The sequence below is a fragment of the Oryzias melastigma genome, linkage group LG3 (assembly GCF_002922805.2).
Source record: "Oryzias melastigma strain HK-1 linkage group LG3, ASM292280v2, whole genome shotgun sequence".
Lineage (NCBI taxonomy): Eukaryota > Metazoa > Chordata > Actinopteri > Beloniformes > Adrianichthyidae > Oryzias > Oryzias melastigma.
In genome coordinates, this window is record NC_050514.1 from 25,447,511 (window position 1) to 25,467,025 (window position 19,515).

The window sequence follows — 19,515 nt, forward strand, 5'->3', positions numbered from 1 at the left end:
TTTTTAGGTTTTTCACAAAGAAATTGTTTTGTACATTTAAAAAAATATTGAAAGCTGTTAAGACAGTCACAGCCTCTCTTGTTTGGCACCTTAATTTTATTTATTTATTTTTTTCTCTTTCAGTTGTACCTCCTGGCAAGTTCAAATTCATTATTCTGTAATTTTCAGAACTATTTGGAAAGTCTTGTATGATTCTTTATACAGTATGTGCTATACTATGAAAAAAAAAAAAAAAAAAAGTGCTTTCCCCAGAAAGGCCGCATGAGGGCGCACGCGCTGCGGCGCAGATTAAGGGCAGGAGGGGATTATAGGAGGCCATGTTGAACTTTCAAGGGGGGATGTGGCACATGCAGTTTGAGAGCACCCGGGCCACTGATGAGATGACATAATTTATAAATGACCTTAGTGCGCTCAAGAGCATCCGCATCCTGGCAGAGGAAGATGGGAAATTATAGGGAAAGGAAGAAAACAGATAAAAACCTGTTAAAAAAAATAAAAAATAGGGACAGGACAGGTGTTGTTTTAATGTCTTTAAATGTACACATTTTAAAACACACACATAAATATATATATATATATATATATATATATATATATATATATATATATATATATATAGCTGGTAAAAGAAGTCAATTGTGACATTTTTGATTATAATAATAATGTGTTGCTTAAATAATAATGCATACAGACTCATATGAAGGGTCGGATTTATTCTGGTGAGCTGTTGTGCTCATCCTCGGCCGTGCGCGCACTGGGCAGGCGCGGCTTGTCGTCGCTCCCGTTGGTGTCCTACCAGCATCTGTTCCTCCTTTGGTATTAAAAATAGACCGGTGCTGATAACAGACTTATGTTTCGGCTACATCACTCGCCGGCGGGAGTCATTTGTGCACTACTTTCATTTGAATCACCGAACCGTGACCGTGGGAGCGTCAATGCGCATCCGTGCGCGCATCTCTGAATCTTTTGAATCCCACCGTGGACAATCCCCCTGACATCCAAAGACCCTTCCTCCGCAATCCGACGAAGGCTTCTTCGCCACCTATGGCCGCAGATCGGCTTCCATGAGCCGCCGGCCCTCCTCCAGGACTGCCTTCCTCTAAAAGAATCATATCTTCTTGGGGATTTTTATTATTTTTTTATTTTTCTAATCACCATCTGCGCGGACTCTTTTGAAAGCTATGCTTGGCACATCTCTGTAGATCTTGTGATCAATAGCCTCCACGGTCTCTCCTCCCACATTCGTCCTGCCGAGAGGCTGCTGAGTCCCGCGGAGCTCCGGCGATGCAGGCGAACGCAGCGATGCTGGCGGTGGTGCTCCTGGGGAACTGGATGCTGCCTTTCGCCGCGTCCCAGAACGGTAAGGACGCAGATCTGGCGCAAATGTCACTGCTGCTCAAAGTGACTTGTAGGAGGAGTGACAGGTTGCTAAGGATTTTTTTTTTTTCATTTTGTGTGTGGAAATGTTGCATCTCAACAGAAAAAGGCAGAGTTATCCAAGAAATACTATCAGTTGACTCTGGAAAGGGTTGGGTTTATGCTTGAAGAATGAGCTCTTGCAGGTGGAGAGCAGATGTTCTTGGGACAAATCTTGACTTTGTGGGCTTAGTAGTAATTTTTGCACATTTATTCTAAATAAAATGTTTTTTTTTCATAGAAAATCTTAGTTATGTTAAGAAAAACACCCTTTTGGCTAAAAAGTCACTCATTTTTCTACATATTTTTTTGCAAATTAGGCCATTTGTTCTCTAGCACCCCCTCCCAAAAGGCTGCACATATGCAAGATGCTAAAGATGTGTGAATTCCCAAAGTTCACCATCAGTTGATCATAATAAAAGTGGAAAAATTCAGTTTAAGGAAATGTCAGCGGCTTGCTGCTGGCTGTCCTCTGATACGGCATGTCCCGACATGAAATTAGTTTAACCAGCGAGGTCAAAAGCCCCTATAATTGTATGTTTTTTATTAGGGGTGTAACCCTTCATTTAACAACAGTTTAATATATGTGAATGACGATTTGATTCACTTTCATTTTAAACAATCTGAGATCGATCCAGGGCATCTTTAGTCTATTATTCTCTGTAGTAAAATAAAGCTACCACAATTCAAATGGTATTTTCCAATAACGATTTGACTTATTTTGAAATGAGTTTTTTTTATTGATGGGTCGATTGAATTCTGCCTCAGACAGATCGATCCGAATGGATCGTAGGAATAGAAATCGATTCATCAGTGAATCGTTACTATTTTTATGGGAAAGTGGTAGCCTAAAGCTGGATTCAATTCTGATTCAGACAGATCAATCAGATTGAATTGTATAGAAATCGATTAATTGTTACTATTTTTATGGGAAAATGGTAGCCTATAGGTCGATTCAAGTCTGCCTCAGACATATCAATCTAGTTAGATCGTAGGAATAGAAATCAATGAATCGTTGCTAATTTTTTTGGAGATTGGTAGCCTAGAGATTAATTCAATTATGCCTCAGATGTATTGATTCGGTTGGATCGCAGGAATATAAAGCAATTAATTAATTTTTACTATTTTTATGGGACAATGGTAGCCTATAATTTAATTCAATTCTGTCTCCGGCAGATTGATCTGGTTGGATCTTAGGAATAGAAATCAATTTGTTGATTAGTCGATTAATCGTTACTATTTTCATGGGAGAATAGTAGCCTATAGGTTGATTTAATTATTTCTCATATCGATCTGGTTGGATCGTTGAAAAAAAAATAGATTAATCGATTATTCGTTACTTTATTTTAATGGGAGAATAGTTGCCTATAGGTCTATTCAGAATAGATCGATCTGGTTAGATTGAAGGAATAGAAATCGATTAATTGTTACTATTTTAATGGGGGAATAGTAGCCTATGTCTCAGACAAATCGATCTGGTTTGATTGTAGGAATAGAAATCGATTCATCGATTAATCATTACTATTTTTATGGGAGAATGGTAGGATATAGGGTGATTCAATTCTGCCCTTTGATAGATCGATCTCCAAATCAATTCATTGATTAATCGTTACTATTTTATAGAAGAATTTCTTGGTATTGCATTTGTGTTTTTTTCCAAATATTTTTCAACAATGCCATTACTGAGTTTGTTAAAAGGAGCCGCCCACATGTTAAAGCCCACATGTTGACTAAACACTGTCACTGAGTTAGTCTAATCCTCTTTCACAGAAAAAAATGAGAAAAAAAAAAATTGGGAATCTGACAGCTTAATGCCCACTCTGTCCTTCCTGTGTGGGATAAATGGACTCCCACTGTGAACGACTTAATGAGATCTGTGTTTTCATGATAGGTTGAGAAGATTGTGTAAAAATTCAAGTGTAGAGCCTCGGGAGGATTTCCAGCCCTTAAATGCCTCCAGCAGATCACAGCACTTTTGGACATTTCTGGTCAAACAGAGTATTTAGACATTACAGAGGCATCGCTTTCCGTTAAATCAGAAAGAAATACTCCATCTCCAGCTGGTGAAGGGAAAAGCAAACTAACATTTCACAGCAGTTATATAACCAAGCACTGCTTGTAGTCATTTTCATCTTTGTTGGTAATTTCTCTAAAGTGTGCTCTCACATAGAGAGACACTGTTGTCTTCATGTTTGGGAAATTTCACATCAAATTGGTTCTCAATTGGTTAAAAAACCCACTTCCAGTAGTCCTTGGCCAGTATTAATGTCTTGTCCCTGAGGCCCAGTTCACACCACAGACACACACATAAACCCATGGTGTGTTCACTGAGAAGCAGTCTGGTGCTACTCAAATACACAATCTGTAACCATTTCATCTGTCATGTTAGAAGCTTTTCATTCGGCCTTCATTAATCGCAGCTCTGAAACTGTGTTTAAGGCTGAAGTCAATTTTCTGAGCTTTCTTCCAATTGCATCCAAAAGCCAGAATGATGGCTTCATGCCGTCTTATGCAATGCTTGATTTTTTTTTTTCCCAGAGATATGGCGGTGATGTGGGGACAATAATAATTATAAGTGCATGAGATTTAATCACTGTCTACGAAGCCGAGGGAATCTGTGTCATCCCTTCCTCTTGTTCCGGAAAAGTAGGGACACCATAGGTGGCCAGTTGAGCAAGAGATATTTGGAGGACTGTGAATTGCATCCGTTCCCTTCTGCAGTGTTTCTATTTTTACCACAGAGATGGAGAAGTGAGAACTGTGGCTTTAAGGTCCTTTTGTGAAAGTGAATCCATTAACTCTTAATAGCCGGCCTCCTTGTGCACAGCTGCACAGCCTTCTAAGAGTCACTGGGTGGTTGTAAACTGTTCAAATTGAGACATAATGTGAAGTTAAAAGAAAATAAAGCTTGTTGAGGAGATGGTCAGAGCTGACCTGGACCATTACCTTTGGGACTCACATTATTTCCTCCTATTAAGCATGCTGCCTGCTTTTTTTTTTATCACTTCCTGTGTGTGTAAGCATGCAGTCAAAAAGTAATGAGGGATTTTTTTTCACCAAAAGCCTTGTTTCTAGTTACATTTTTATCAAATAGTCATGTCATTATAAGTTCATTTGGGGTAAATACAATATTTAACAATAGATTGAAGTGCTGCAATTTTTATCCAGAATCAAAAAACTTGTATTGTTTTCAATGACATAGTTTCTGCAGAGCGGCAGTAGAGATTTGTTTCTGAGTTGGGGTGGTGTAAGCCTGCCCCTACTTCTCGTCGTCCAATTGTTTACGAGAGCTCGAGGCCTGAAGGTTTTACGTCACACCGACAAGCTTTTACAAATAGTATTGTTTCATCTTCTCCTGATTCACATTGATTTGAATAAAGAAATTCTCAGAAATAGGGGTGTGCCAAAAATTTGATATTGCAATATATTGCGACATTTAGTCCTGCGATTGATTCTCGATGGGTTCTCACCAAGTATCGATCTTTTATTTTCATTTGAGGAGTCTGTAAAACGTTATATTCGTTATCCTTTGGAGGTAGATAAGGGCCTGGCAGGTACTTGAATTATTTAATTTTTGTTTTGTTGTTTACAACAATTCTGCACTAAGTAGTGGCACGGCTGTTCATGTTTACTATTGTTAACACTGAATTTTACAGATAGTTCAAATTCAATTAGTGTCAATGCTTTTCAAAGACATAGTATTACTGATGTCTATTATTTGTTGCACAAAATAAAACACAAGTTGTTTTTTATGATCGTGTTCAAGCTAAAAAAATAAATGGAGATATATTTTCCTAAAAAGCATGTTTTCTTCTATATATTGTGAGCTACTAGAGACGATTTTAACCAATTCTTGCAGTATTGCGATATAATCGGTATCATGATCCATGTATTGCATCGTATTATGAGGTACCCAGTAATTCCCAGTCCTTCTCAAAAATGCTTCTAAAACAAATTTCCTATATATATGTCCTCCCTCGTAGAGTTAAACAAACCAAAAACAGGATTTTCATTGAAGTGGGTCTTTGCTGGAGAAGTCACTGTAACTCAATGAATCCAATCTCTACATCAGAAAATGTTTAAATTGTAAAAAAAAAAAAAGAATAATCAACCCAAATACCATTATAGCTTATATTTGTATTATTTTCATTCAACAGCCTATAGAAAGTCCTTTTCAACAGACTCTTAAAGTGGGTTCAGACAGATGCACTTCTGTGTGTGAAAGTAGACAGAACGCCGCAATCGCAGTGTAAGAGAAACACTTTGTGGAGGCAGTCACCAAACATGCCTCGGCACAATGTCCATTATCATGTTTCAGGCAGGCTGTGGACGAAGGTTCATTTGCGAGTCTGGAAAATAAACGGCAGAACTCGAGCCAAACTCTTACACTGAGTCATGCTTGCCCACTGTGAAATCTGATACGGCCTGCACTGATTAGAAGCAGGTTGGAATTCACTGGAGAGATATTTCATACTGATGCAGAGATAACATCTAAACACTGATCGATTTTAATAGGGATTTTTTTTTCTTTTTTGGAGGAGAGGTAATTTTGTCTATTTTTGAACACAAATCGAATATTTTTAGTATGAAATGTATTTTTTGGATGAACATTTTTTTACAGAATACTCTACTGAATATGTACATTTTCCCTTACATTAAACAAATTACTGAATTTAATCCTTAACAGAGAAGATAGTCACAACATTTTGTATTTTTTAATAAAATATTACGGTTAAATTGAGTTAAAAGCTGAAGAATAATAGTTGTCACTTCTTTGCCTTGTGATAAATCACCCTTTTCTGTTGTTTTGATAGACTTCTCAGTTAAGAATCATTTCTCAGGCTTCAGCTACATGTGAATAACCACACACTGACCTAGAAAAGAGTAATAGAAAGTGTTTGCTGGTGTGATTAAAAGATGGGATTAGACAATTTCTAGCCCACACAGGGGTTATTGGGATTTAAATCTCATTTAACTGTTGCCTCTACTTATCTGAAGAACAGGAACAAATATTACCAGCAAAATAAAGCCGGTGACAATATTATCTCTCTTCTCTGAAAATTGAGCCTTTTTATATTGTTTCATATGGTGAAATCTTTTGGATTTACCTCTGCCAGGATTAAAGACTCACTCTGATGAAAATTGTGCTTTGAGGGTTTTTATCTTGTTCTTGTGGCATGTTTCTCATGATGGAAAACATATATAAAGGAAATTAAGCTTAAAACTGATTTTTTTTTTCAAATCATTGTGAATTATCTTGTGACTGTAACTAGCCACAAGCTCTCTGCTCTGCCCAATTCTGATGCACTCGCTTGTAGCCAACTAGATCCATTATCGTCTTTGTTTTCTTCGTCCGAGCTGGCTCAAAACTGTACAGCTGGATAGCTGCAATATTTCTCATTTTGGTTGCACTGATAATGTTAATTTGGGGTTGTGAGAGAATGTAAGCTAGCAAGAGAGTGTAAACAAAGGGATGATGGGAAGTGGGGTTGTCTTATTCTACATCAACATTCCCGTCCGCAACTCCGAGAGGTAATTCATAATAAACTGCCGCTCTACAGAAACTATGTCCAAGAAAATGAAAACTTTTTTTATTTTATTTTTTTAAATTTTGATTGAAAACAAGGTAATCATAGTTAAAAGACCACTGGGAACGCTTTGAGAATGAATCAAAACATGATCGGAGTGGGTCTTTAAAAGCAGGTAAAATCTAACTGTAGACCCAGCGAACAATTCAATGTGGGCCCCATATGGTTTACCTATGGGCGCACTGTGTTTCCTTCACTGGCTTAGGTGGGGACTCAGTGGTCTGGGTCCCTATGCTAACCAGCCGCCCGGTGGACAGCGTAGCGAGCTCCGCTGCCCAGCGAGCCAGACTACAGAGTGCCCGCCTAAGCTGATGTAGACAAAAACAGGTGGAGACACCACGGACAAACCCAACTGGAGCCCACCAATGCCGTGCTAAGGAATTATAGATTTATGGAATAAGTCATTAGAAAGCCAATCATTAATATTTTTTCGATCAGGAGTTTGATTTTTTTTTTTTGTCTATTTCTGCTTTAAGAAAATACTTAAAAAAATCACCTAAGTTCTGTTACAACAATGAAGAATTCATGAAGAAGAGATCTCCATTTTCATTGAAAAAAAGAAACAACCTTTGAGTCAATGAAGTCTGCTTAAACTGTAAATGTCCCCACAGTAAATACAAGGCAGCAACAGCAGTTATCTTGCTTAATATTAAAGGGGCCATACCATCAAAATTCTACTTTTTGAGCTTTTAAGTTTATTATACTGTTCATTCTTCTCTATAAAGAACCCCAAAGCGGTATTTTGATCCGTTCATGCATTTAAGAGTAATCCTCTAAAAACTGCAGAAGCCCCTCCCATACCCATGATGTGAACCGCCCCCTCCAGGAAGAGTCTTCTCCGCCAGCACCGTCGCCAGTCTAACACCAACATTCAATTTCTCCACATAGCTAGCAGTGATCAGCCAAAAATGTTCATTTTAGATGCAGAATACTGTATGTCTTCCGACTGTGTACTGTCTTCAGTAAATTCCAGCTGAAACAGATGTTTGTTACTTTAGACGTGGGGCTCCTTTAAGACCCCCCCACCCACCCCTGTCGGGTATGTCGTCGCGTGTATTTGTATTTTGAACTAGTTATGGTCGGGGCTACTAAAGGCAGATATATATTATGAGCATCCATCTTTGAAGAAATTTGGACTCTGTTTATTTCATGGGAGAAACAAAGAAAGAAAGAATCTATGGCGTCATGAAATGGGCGTCAGCCACATGCAGCGGCAGGCGGAGCTTCGGGAATCGAGCCGTTCTGCTTTCAGATAGGAAAAATAACTAATATTTCATCAATTATTTGTTTTTTAGTGTTCTAAAGGCAAAATATGATCATATATATGGTTATAATTCACTCCGAAAGGCTTCAGAAAATCACTTAATTTATAGCTTGTTGCTCCATGGCCTGAATAACACGCCTAGCATTGCTCACATTGGTAGCCATTTTTTTGAATGTGTGAGCTGATTTGTGTTTATTTGTATATGTATGATTTAACCGAAACGTGATTGGAAAATTGTGTTTTTTGACATTTCTAGAATTTCAATAACGTTTTGTGCATATGTGTAATAGAAACGCAGCTACAAGCCGGGATAAATACAAAAGGAATGTGTCAGGAAGGACATCCGACGTAAAGTCAAAACTTTGACAAAGCCACAAAGAGAAGAAGATCCTGCAGCAAATCTAAGAGGTTTATTAGAGGAAAACGAGTTCACAAAAATCTACATAGTAATTTGTAGAATTTGTTCAAGTCAAATTCAAGATAACATTATATATATTTTTTTTTATTTCGTTAAGACAGAATATTTGATTTGCAAAGCTGGGGAGAGTGCAGCTGTCGCCGCTTTCTATCCTAATGAATGCTATTTACGACTTAAACCACAGGTCAAGGATTCTTCTTTTAATGCTTTTGGTCTTTGACTGAGATGTTTTTTATGTGCAGTCAAGCACATTTCTAGTTACCACCAGCCTCCTGGAAAAAGCAGATTTCCTTCATTTTATGTGAACAAGAACCTGAACTTCTGTGTTCAGGGTAGAAGATGAAAAAAAGCTGATTTATGCTTCATTTCTGAGAAAAGAATGTTGATTACTTCAACATGCAAACATAAGCTTTACTTTGCTCCATCTGATTTTTCTTAAAAGGGCACACGTGTTTAACAAAGGCGGCTCACACTCAGAAAAGGAGCTGCTGGATGAGACGGGATGTAGGTTAGGTGGAGCCGTACAGACGTGTCCTTATTATATCAGTACATTTTAAGTGAAGAAAAGAGGTCCACAGAGAAATTCCAATGACTCATATCGCACCTTTTTTTCCAATTCATGCAAGCTTTGTTTTCATGATCCTTTTTCTTGGATGTCTCAGTGATATAGACTGTTATGAGACAGCACACCTTCTTACCTGAAAGGCACATTTAAAGGCCCACTCCAACAAAAATCATGTTTTTGGTGATTTTAGGATTTTCCCGTGGCCTTTTTTAATGATGGAGGGCATATATAAAGAAAATTTAGCTTAAAATTAAATGAGGAGACAACTGTATTGTACTTTTGGGCTATATAAATAAAACTAAACTGAATTGACTTAGGGTTTATTTAGACTGGACGCATTTGGATCACTTACAGTGAGGCAGAGTTAATTTCTACGACATTCAAAACTAATTTTCAGTCTGAATACACCCAAGTGGACTCTGGTTTGGAACCAGGAACCAGTCTCTGACCCATCGTTGAGATGGTCTCGGGTTTGTTTTGTATTCGGACTGAGCTCCGGTTCGCTCTGCGATTACTCAGTCTGAATAGACTCCATGCTTTAAGTGGAACATCTGAGCCCAAACGGCCACCGTAGATGATCGTTACGTAACAACAATTGAGCAACAGCAACTCATCAAAATGTGGTTGGTTGAATGAGGTTTATTGAAACAACTTTAACGTGATGTTAAAACACTTGTCATAATGTCATAAACACTTATCAACATACCTTCTTTGTTGTCTCCTCAGTGGCCGCATTGCAGCATGTCTCCGCCGTACCAATGTAACAGTAAAAATGTTGTACCTGACGTTGATATACACGTTCAAAATTGGTCAGCAAAACATAAAATTTGAATAAGTAAACTATCCCGACAAGGACTGCAAAGCCCAGGACTTCAATTATTATTTCTATCATTGCTTTGCCCCGCCTTCGTAATTTCTGGCCAATGACTGAAGAGTCACATGATTTTGTTCACAAACTTTAGTTCAAAACAGAAATCTTTTGTTGTCGTCAGTACAAAAGTCAAGGTTCAGGACTCGATCTGGACCAATGGACTTTTCCAGTCTAAATACACTCTTAGTTTATGCCACTTTCGAAAAGTTATTATAAAAACAGGATATATTTTTTTCCTAAAAATAAAATGAAGATGGAAAAACAGATTAGTAATCCATTCTACAGTTGATGATTTCCAGTTTTCAGGTTTTGCAAATGTAACTCAATTTCCCAGGCAAGAAACCTGGTGTTGAAACCTAGCATGCAACTCATGAGCTTGCTAAACTAGGGACCGCTTACTCAGTGCTACAGCAAACTGTCACTGAGCCATAGAAGCCAGTGAAAAACACAAGCCATTAAAAATAATGGTTTCCAGAGCTCAGCTTTGCAGACACTTCTGCCTGCAGTACCACACAAGCCTCCCTGCTGGGGGCCTGCAGCTCTGGACAACTAATGACACTTGAGCCTTCACACTGATAATAATCAAACTTGTCTGTTCATATGTTACAAAGGGACATTAAAACTGCAGCAAGCACTTTAAGGAGCAGGATTTAGACTAAATGAAGTCTTCTGTCTGCTTTTTTTTTTTATTCATTCTTGCTAGAATCTATGATACCTATTTTTGGCTCAACATTTTGTCATGATCTAAATGTATGAGCATAATGAGAGCTATATTCAGAGGATTCTTTGACGCAAAATCTTACATTTTGTGCTGAAACTCATTTTTTTGAATAGGGATATGTACTTTATTAGGAAAAAAAGCATCTTAGTGCTTTGCAATCACTAAAAAGTTTTCCAAGTTCATGGATGGGAGGTTTCTACCAAGGCTGGGTTTAAATCAATAATAGTACTAGTTTTACCGTATACCTAAAAGATGCATTCATGGGACCATTTTCCTTTGTCACTTCATGTATTTTGAGACAGAAAAGCAGGAACTTTAAGTGTGAGACAATTTTTAAAATGTTTTTTAATAATTCTATTTATTCAAGTTCAATCTTTTACTAGTTATGTGGGGACTGTTTTTTCTTAAATTACCAAGCATGATTGCTTTTAAAATAACATTTAAAAATAAAATAATTTTAACCATTTGGAATTTAATCAAATTATGATCTTGTGAATTTGAGCCAATTCAGGAATATTTAAGAGTGTCTGGTCGTGAATGTGTCTAAGTAGTGTGTACTTGCAGGACTAAAGCTGGAATTTCATGACTTTTTAAAGGGCCTATATTATGGTTTTCTTATGCCTTTGACAGTAAACTATATCCATATAACCTTTGGCACAATAAAGAACAAATTATTCCTGAAATCTGAGTTATTTTCGTGAGATTGTTTCCTAACCGGAAGTAAGACGCCTCAATCTCTAAGGCCCCAACTTTTGCTGCTTTGTGGGTGTTCCCCATTTCATGAAGTCATCCTAGAGCCGGCCTCGGCATGGTGTCTGCATTTCAACCACGAAAACAAGCAACATCAGAACTTTTGCAAAGATGTATGTGCATAGTGTGTATCTGCCTTTAGTGGCCCTGACCATCACTACACTGGTTGTAGTGATCACCAGGCTAAGCGAAAGTTTGACTTGAAGTCCTTTTAAAGGACCTATACTATGCTTCTTCATGTCTTTCAGTCTTTCAGCAGCTGAGCTAGCTGAGGGGCGAAGTTGGTGGCTGATTAGTGTTAGCTGAGCTGAGAAATTGGGTAGTTGTGTTAGCCTGGGGCGGTGTTAGCAGCACAGACTCTTCCTGAAAGGGGCAGTTCTCAATTTGTGACGTCAGATCGTGAGGATCTGCTCGATTTTGTGGGTGGGGAGGGGCTGCTGCCGACAGCACAGGTTTCTAGAGGAATGTTAAGAAATCTGTGAATAGTAAATGACGCATATTTGTATAGCGCTTTTCTACCTGCCTCAAAGGCCCAACGCACTTTACAGTCACAGATCCATTCACCCATTCACACACATTCACACACTAATGACGGCTGCACTGCTGAACACTGGCGCCAACCTTCCACCAGAGACAATTTGGGGCTCAAGGCCTTGCAACCGCCCTACTGCTACACCATGACCTGTGAATGGATCAAAATACAACTCTGGGGTAGTTTATATAGAGTAATGAACAGTATAAAACACTTAAGAGCTCAAAAAGTTGATTTTGCATGTTATAGGCCCTTTAAAGACCCACATGTTAAAAACATTATGAATGAATTAAGAAAACTAAGTTCAAAATTGCATTTCTGAGTATTTCTTTATTCAAATTAGGAGCAGATGACAAAATGCTCTCGGAAAAAGATCTGAATTGTACTTGAGAAAAATCGCTGGGCGAGCAACAGGCTCTCATGCCTGAACTCTCAGCAATGGGGAAGGAAGTGGGACGGGTTTGCTCCATGCCAACAGCCCCACCTACAACTCATAGGTGACTTTCCAACCAACTATTGCCTCTCTGCAGAAACCATTTCCTAGAAAATGCCACATATTTTTTTATTTTGGCTAAAATTAAAATTAAAAGACTACTGACTACGATAACTTTTATTTATAGATCAAAAAATGGTTGGAGTGCTACCGTAAAGGATAAATTTCCTGCTGTCCAACATGTTGTAAGAATATTGACAAAAAACCGCTTGAGTTGATATTCTGTTTTCTTTTCTTTGCCATTGCCAATAAAAATGTGTGTGCCGTTAAAGAAGAGAGACATTTACGAGTCATTGGCAGAGGCTGAGACTTGCTTTGGTCAGGGGGATTTTCTGAAACTACACCACCGTTGGCAGTCATCTAATCTTGTTAACACGGATACTGTTTCCGAGTAGGTCTGACCTTATGGTCCTTTAGAGTGACAGCAAATCCTACAGACGCCTTTGAGCACCAAGAAACTCAGGATCACGTTCTTAAACTCAATAGTTTAATCAAAGTCATTCATAGTCAAATTGAGGAGTTTTTGAAGTTTAGTTTTTCTTTATTTTTGATTTACTTTGTAAAAATCCCACTCCAATCATCCATGAATTGTAAAAGTTTTCTTTTAATTAGGGTTACGCTGGTTTTTTAGCCAAAAATAAAAGGACATAGTCTTTGCAGAGCGGCAGGAGTGTTTTCTATTTCACAAATTTACCCTTTTTAAATAGTATTTGTCCTCTGTTCCTGAATAAAGAATTACCTAGAAATGTAATTTTAAGCTTAATTTTCTTTATACATGATCAGAAAAATGTAACAAGAACATGCTAAAAACATGATTTATATCTGAGTGGGTCTTCAAAAGATTGTGTAATGCCACATTTAGAAGTTATAAAATATTCACATTCACCACCTTAATCGCACCTTCAAAAAACCAGCTGAAGGTTGCTTTTCAAGCAAGCTCCCAGGGTGGAGCTATTTTAGTTGAACCAAAAAAAGATCTTGGCAACAACAGCAACCAGAAACGCATGAAAGCAATAAGAAATATATATTTAAAATAAATAAATGAAGTGTTTTTCTCAAGACAACAGAAAAGTAAGTTGATTGACCCAAAAGTGAAACTAAATTACTTCTCTGTAAAATTGCTAAAATGATGTGAATAATTGTCGCGTCGTGCAGGTAAAACAAAGATACACTCACGTTAGGAAACACACACGTGTATACGTGCTCTCCTTAACCAGTTCATTGGCCCTAAGGGGGTTCCTACTCTCTGCTCTCTCTGTCTGCGTTGTGGGACTGACGGGTATCCAGGTTGAAGGGAGGGAGCTGACTCACTCTGTGGCTGCACGGTGATGGTGTGTGGCTTGTTGTCAGTCCTCAGGGGAGCTCTCCTCTCTAACCCACACGAGGGGAGGATGTAGTTTGTAATGGCTGTGAATTTCATGCAGCTTTGGAGAGAGCTTATCAGAGAAAACTACAGGTTGTTTTGTACAACTATTGTGCATGTGTCAAAGGGAGCAGAGCTTTCCAAGGAAAGTATGGCACTTTTGATGGACCCATTGATTTTGTGCCTTAACCATCCACTCATGACTTCTTTCTTCTCTTTGTTCACATGTCACAGTTGTAGCCATGTGTGCTCTTGTTTCTGAGAAACTAAATTTGAGAAAAAAAAATCTATCAGCTATTCTATAACAGCCCCCTTTGAAATAATAATCAAATCTACTTTTCCAAGGCGATTTATTTTTACTTACGCGAGGAAGATGGTGAACGTATATAAAGGAAATTAAGTATTTCTTTATTTAAATTTTAGTGAATCTGGAATAGGCGAAAAAAATGTTTTTTGCAAAAGCTTGTAGATGTTGCGTATGATCTACAACGGCAAGCTCCTTAATGTGCTCCATCCTGATTCATCTGCATGCAGACGACTAGATCCATGTACGTCTTTGTCTTACTTGTTCAAGCTGGTTCAAAACTTAACAGTTAGATAGCTTTAATAGTATTGTTAGGTTGGGGGTTTGATGGGCTGTAAGCTAGCCGGAGAGAGTGTACACAGATGGATGATGGGAAATGGGAGCAGGCTTACTCCGTCCTGAAAGTCCCATCCACAATTCAGAGGCAAAAATTTCTGATGAACTTATACTGCTTTAGAGAAACTGTCCCACAAAATGACGCGTTTTTTGATTTTGACTAAAAATAATAGCAAAATCGTGATCAAAAGATCACTGACAACACTTTGAAATAGATCAAACGTTGATTGTAGCAGGGCTTTGATTTTTCTCCTGCTGTTTGTGACAAAATCCTTAGTGTGGCTCCGTCTCTGCTAAATTGTGTTTTTTTTTAAATTGCTTTTTTTTTTGTTGAGGTGGTGCTTCAAGCACTGAATGATCCTGCTTGCGAATGCGTAGTTTGAGAATTCATTGTTAACAGACTCACCTGTGACCTCGTGGTGACCCACTTCTATAAAGTCACATGGCATCAGGTCAGGAGTGTGATCCCAAACACTTCTTGGGAGAACGCATTGAAACCCGAGGTACCAGGAACTCTGATGGTCATCCGGGATTCATAGAGCGTAACTTTCATTATCTTATCTAAGTGAAAGCTGTCAGTTTTGGCTCAGCATTTACAAGTGATGCCGATAAAGATTCTTTTTTTGAGCCAGGGATTCCTGGTTGGTCTGTGGTAGATGCTACAGTTGTTGCCCTTGCTGGGGCGGCTGGAGTTCAACAGTGCAGCATCACGGCTGTGGCGTGGAAATCACTGCTGTCCCGGTCAGGCTGGGCACTGTAGCGATGTTCCTTTGGTCCAGCTGGCTCCTGGTATGAAGACATACTGTTTCCTCACAGCAGAGACAAGCCTTAAGGTTTTTTAGACATCACAATTCAATTGTATTTATTTCTCAGGGACAGTACGTAATAAAAGCATTGCCGGCAATGAGCCAGAATTAGCCCAGCGGCTATTTTTCATCTGTTGTCGCTGGACAGATGGTATAATTGTTAACCTAAAAAGCTAAAAGCAATTAATTAAAAACAAAAAAATCAATATAAATAAAATGAAATACAATACAAATAGAACGATAAGACAATCACTTAAAATACATTAAAATAAATATAAAAGACAGAACACATTGTGCATGGGGTAATGGGTCGTATGTGTTAATAGAGGAGTGGAAGGGGAGTGAAAGGTGGATTGGGGTTTATTCTAATACTGTATATGTTTTTTGTTTTTAAATGTAAAGCGCTTTGAGTTGCGCAAGGCATGAGAGTATAAATAAAGTTTGATTGCTTGATTTTGTTACTATACTGGAAAAATGTAAACCAAAGGTTTCACCAAATGTCGGATTACTTATTACTGTTGAGGTATGTGTGGTAAACAGGGAACAATCAAAGCTCTCTTGGACAGCCAAAACATTTCCCAATTAAACAAGCAGCTTTGTGAGGATTTTTACGCTTTAGTTTGTTTTTTAGGTTGTGTTTGGTCATTTTATGTTGCCGTTTCCCCTCTATCCATCACACCAGGTTCAGGTTGCCAATCATTCACAGCTGCCTTGATTTCAGTTAATTCTCTTCAGTCTATTTAAGTGTCTGGTTATCAGTTCTTCGTTGTCAGGTCATCTTTATAGTCACCTTTTTGTTGCTCCTTTGGTCTTGACATGTCTAAATTTAATAAATGTTTATAATGACAATATTGAGCTCAGTCTCCTCCATTTTGGGTCCTGTATTGTCAGTTCTTGACAACTTTAAATACGGAAGCTGTATTCCATCAAGTAACATGAAGATACTAAAACAGTTTACAGCTCCGCTGCAAAAACTGAATCTAAAGAAAGTAAAAAGGCCCTTGTTTTAAGAAAAAAAAAATTTTTTTTTTCAAGGAAATTCAACCTCTGAAGAATATTTTTTAACCACAAAATAATCTTAGATGACTTGAGTTTTGTTTTCTTAAAGTAAGAATTCTTGGAAAGACGGACTGTTTTTCTTAACACAGTGGCAGATTTTTATTATTTATTTTTTGCTTATTTAAAGAAACTCTGCCAAAGGTTTAAGGATTTTTGACTAATTTTTAAGTGTCGTTTTTTTCCAATACAGACCCCCCCCCCGCCCGCATATTTGCTTTTCTTTATTTTCGGTTTCACACATTGGAAGATGAGTCCGAAAACATTCCTGAAGACGATAATCACAGAGAATGATTATCTGGAGAAGGTGTTCATTATTTGAATGTCTCCAGTCCCCAACCCCCACGAATAAGGGTGGAATACTATTGACTATTCTAAGGAGAAAGAACAAACTGCATCCACTGCTGCTTTGTAAACATATGTTATGATCGAGGAACCACTTTTTTGCTGTACTTCCCAGACTAAAGCACACCTCCTGAGCATCATAATAAACTAGTTCCAAGCAGTGCAGCAGAAACACAAGCAAATTTCACCAAGAAATGTTTAGACAACCAACCCTGGGGCGCGCTGTACTGACCCCACAGTGGCCCAGTTGTCCAGCAACAGTCTAAGAATTACTGACATCAGGGGTTCAGAATATCCTCCGGAAAACGTGTGGCAAATGGAAGCAAGGTCATTTTTGGGGTTGAGGGGAAAACAAATGTTGGAAACTGAAAATAAAATGCATCAAACTCTGACAGTAAGACTGCTTTTATTGTTTAACATTGCTTCTCAATATAAGAAAACAAAATCATAATAGACTTTCCTTAAATATGTTTTTGAAAATGAAGGCTGTTAATTACAATCTCTAAATTAATTACACTAATTGCAAATGTAAGAAAAAATGAAAAAAATTATTATATTCTAAGGAGATTAATTATGGCAACAATAGCATCTGGACTCTTATGGCAATTATACAAATTATAAGTTGTCCCTCTGTTGTTTACCAATATCATACTATATAATCTAAAGTAAGGCTGATGATTTCAGAGCTATTTTTATAACCAAGACTGCACACTTAAATTAACAGTATTCAAAGTGCTAATCCCCATATCTGCAGATGTCAGTGAAGCATAAGCACAGCCTTTATGCTGAATACTTTAATCAGCTGCTGAACTGAAGGCTGAGTTCACAGAGGATGGTCCCCTGCTGAGACGTCTATGGTTATTAGTATCTACTGTATTTATTGCTTAAATAGTAAGAGAGGGTAAAGTGAGCTCTAAAAAGGAACAAAAAATGGCTCCAGTTTCTTAAAATCAATCCTTTGTGTGCTTGCTAAGAGAAAAGCAGTCTTATTTCAAGTCAACACAGCTGTTTTTACTCCAGCGTCCCCTCTCCAAGACAAACGAAATGAGTTTTTGCTCTGTCACTTAGTGACTGAGATCTGTCCAAATGCTGCATTGCTGGATTCCCTGTCACTTCTTATTTTCAAGGACCAGCTGGATGCTTAGAGTTTTGTTTTCACCGCCTGTGTAAAGCTCCTTGTTTAAACAACACAGAGATCTCTCTGCTCGTCTGTCTGTAGTTTGCTCATCTTTTTCTAGTCTCCCTGAGCTTGAATTTAAATTAAGTCATCTGCCCTTTTTTTAATCTAATTTGCCATCATCTTGAAGGACAATCCTGACCTCTTTGAAGTGGCTTTTCTAGTGTGATTATGAGCTCTTAAGCATGGATGACACTAGTGCTAAGTGCCGCACCATTTTTTTTTTTTTTTGTAATCATATTAAACATTTCTAGACTAAGTGGCACGTTGAACTAAAATATTGGTATGACTGTGTAGGCGTAAAGGCTTGGATTTCCCCTCTGGGATTATGTGGTGGACTTGATAGGCCCAGATGTTTCCAAAGAAAGAAACAAATGCTAATTACTGCGCATATCTCCAGGCTTTTGCGCATAGAGACACAAGTCTTGAGCCTGTAATATCCTTGGACATGTTTCTTTTTTTCTGACTTCACTTATATAATTTACTATCACCAAATCTCTTAAATATGTTGGTACAAGAGAGTGAATCACAAACTGGGGCTGGGAAGCAGAATTAGCATCCGTACTGCTATACAGGGCAAATTATCTCTATTTCTGCACTTTGAATCTCTGCAGGAGTCAGAGTGTCATTCATTATATTTTCTTTTCCTTCTAAAAAAAAACTAGCGAAAATGCATAAATGACTTTTAACTTGAAGCAACACTGGTGTCCTCATAATTGGCAGTTGAGCATCACAGCTTAACTCCTCGTTCACGCGTCGACAAGCTTATCTGTTCGTTTGTTTATCTTGCTTTTCAACAGTGTGAGCAGCATCAAAAGATGTGAGGCGCTTTAAGATGTATTTAAAACACAATCCAGTGCTCAATAAAGCTTTCTTCCCATGTCCTCACGAGCTATTTGAGTTAAGGTGGTCGCTCTGTGAAGATGGTGGTGGTGGTGGTTTAGCTGATTGGTTGTTAGATAAGGTTTGTTAGGTGCTGGTTAACCAGAACAGAAACACAGATTTATAAGTTTTGTACAGATGTGTGGGCGAAATGTTTTTCTTTCAAACGCTCAATTGAGTGAAAAGGAAGAAGAGCAGGACAATGTCCAATTACCAGTGGTTTATTGTGAAAGAGCAAAATCAGAATGGCACAGCTTTCAGAGGGACCTCAGCCCAATCTACTAAATTTACCTTAATAGCTCAATTTTTTTGTACTGTTTGCGAGGTTATTTAGCGAAATGCCATGAAAGCGTCTTTCTCCTCGACGTCGCATGTTCAGTGGAAAGAACATTCATCGCCTTTTACGGTCCTCTCTGCCTGGGGTGTCATCATCCCACTTTGCAGCCCCTCCTCCGGTCCCTCATATTTCACACTCGCAGATCTTTACACTGAGCATTCAGATGCAAGATGGCTGCAGTTATATCTCTAATACTCTGAATCCCATTGATGGATATGGATTTTAGCATTTCATTTTCAAATCAATAGCATGTCTTATTCAAAGAAGGGGCTGTCAGGCAGTGAGTAAAAT

The 19,515-nt window shown here is 38.2% G+C and overlaps 1 protein-coding gene across 2 annotated transcripts in view; it reads left to right on the forward strand.

Moving 5' to 3' along the window:
* Window positions 1-678: 678 nt before the first annotated feature.
* The window catches only part of nptnb (neuroplastin b), a 44,291-nt gene continuing 25,454 nt past the window's right edge, over window positions 679-19,515 (forward strand). The window contains exon 1 of one of the 2 annotated variants that reach the window (XM_024295472.2): window positions 679-1,360. In XM_024295472.2, coding sequence (XP_024151240.1) covers window positions 1,285-1,360 — 76 coding nt within the window. In that variant the 5' untranslated portion in view covers window positions 679-1,284. The remainder of the gene's footprint in view (window positions 1,361-19,515) is intronic. The other variant, XM_024295471.2, reaches the window with a different exon arrangement.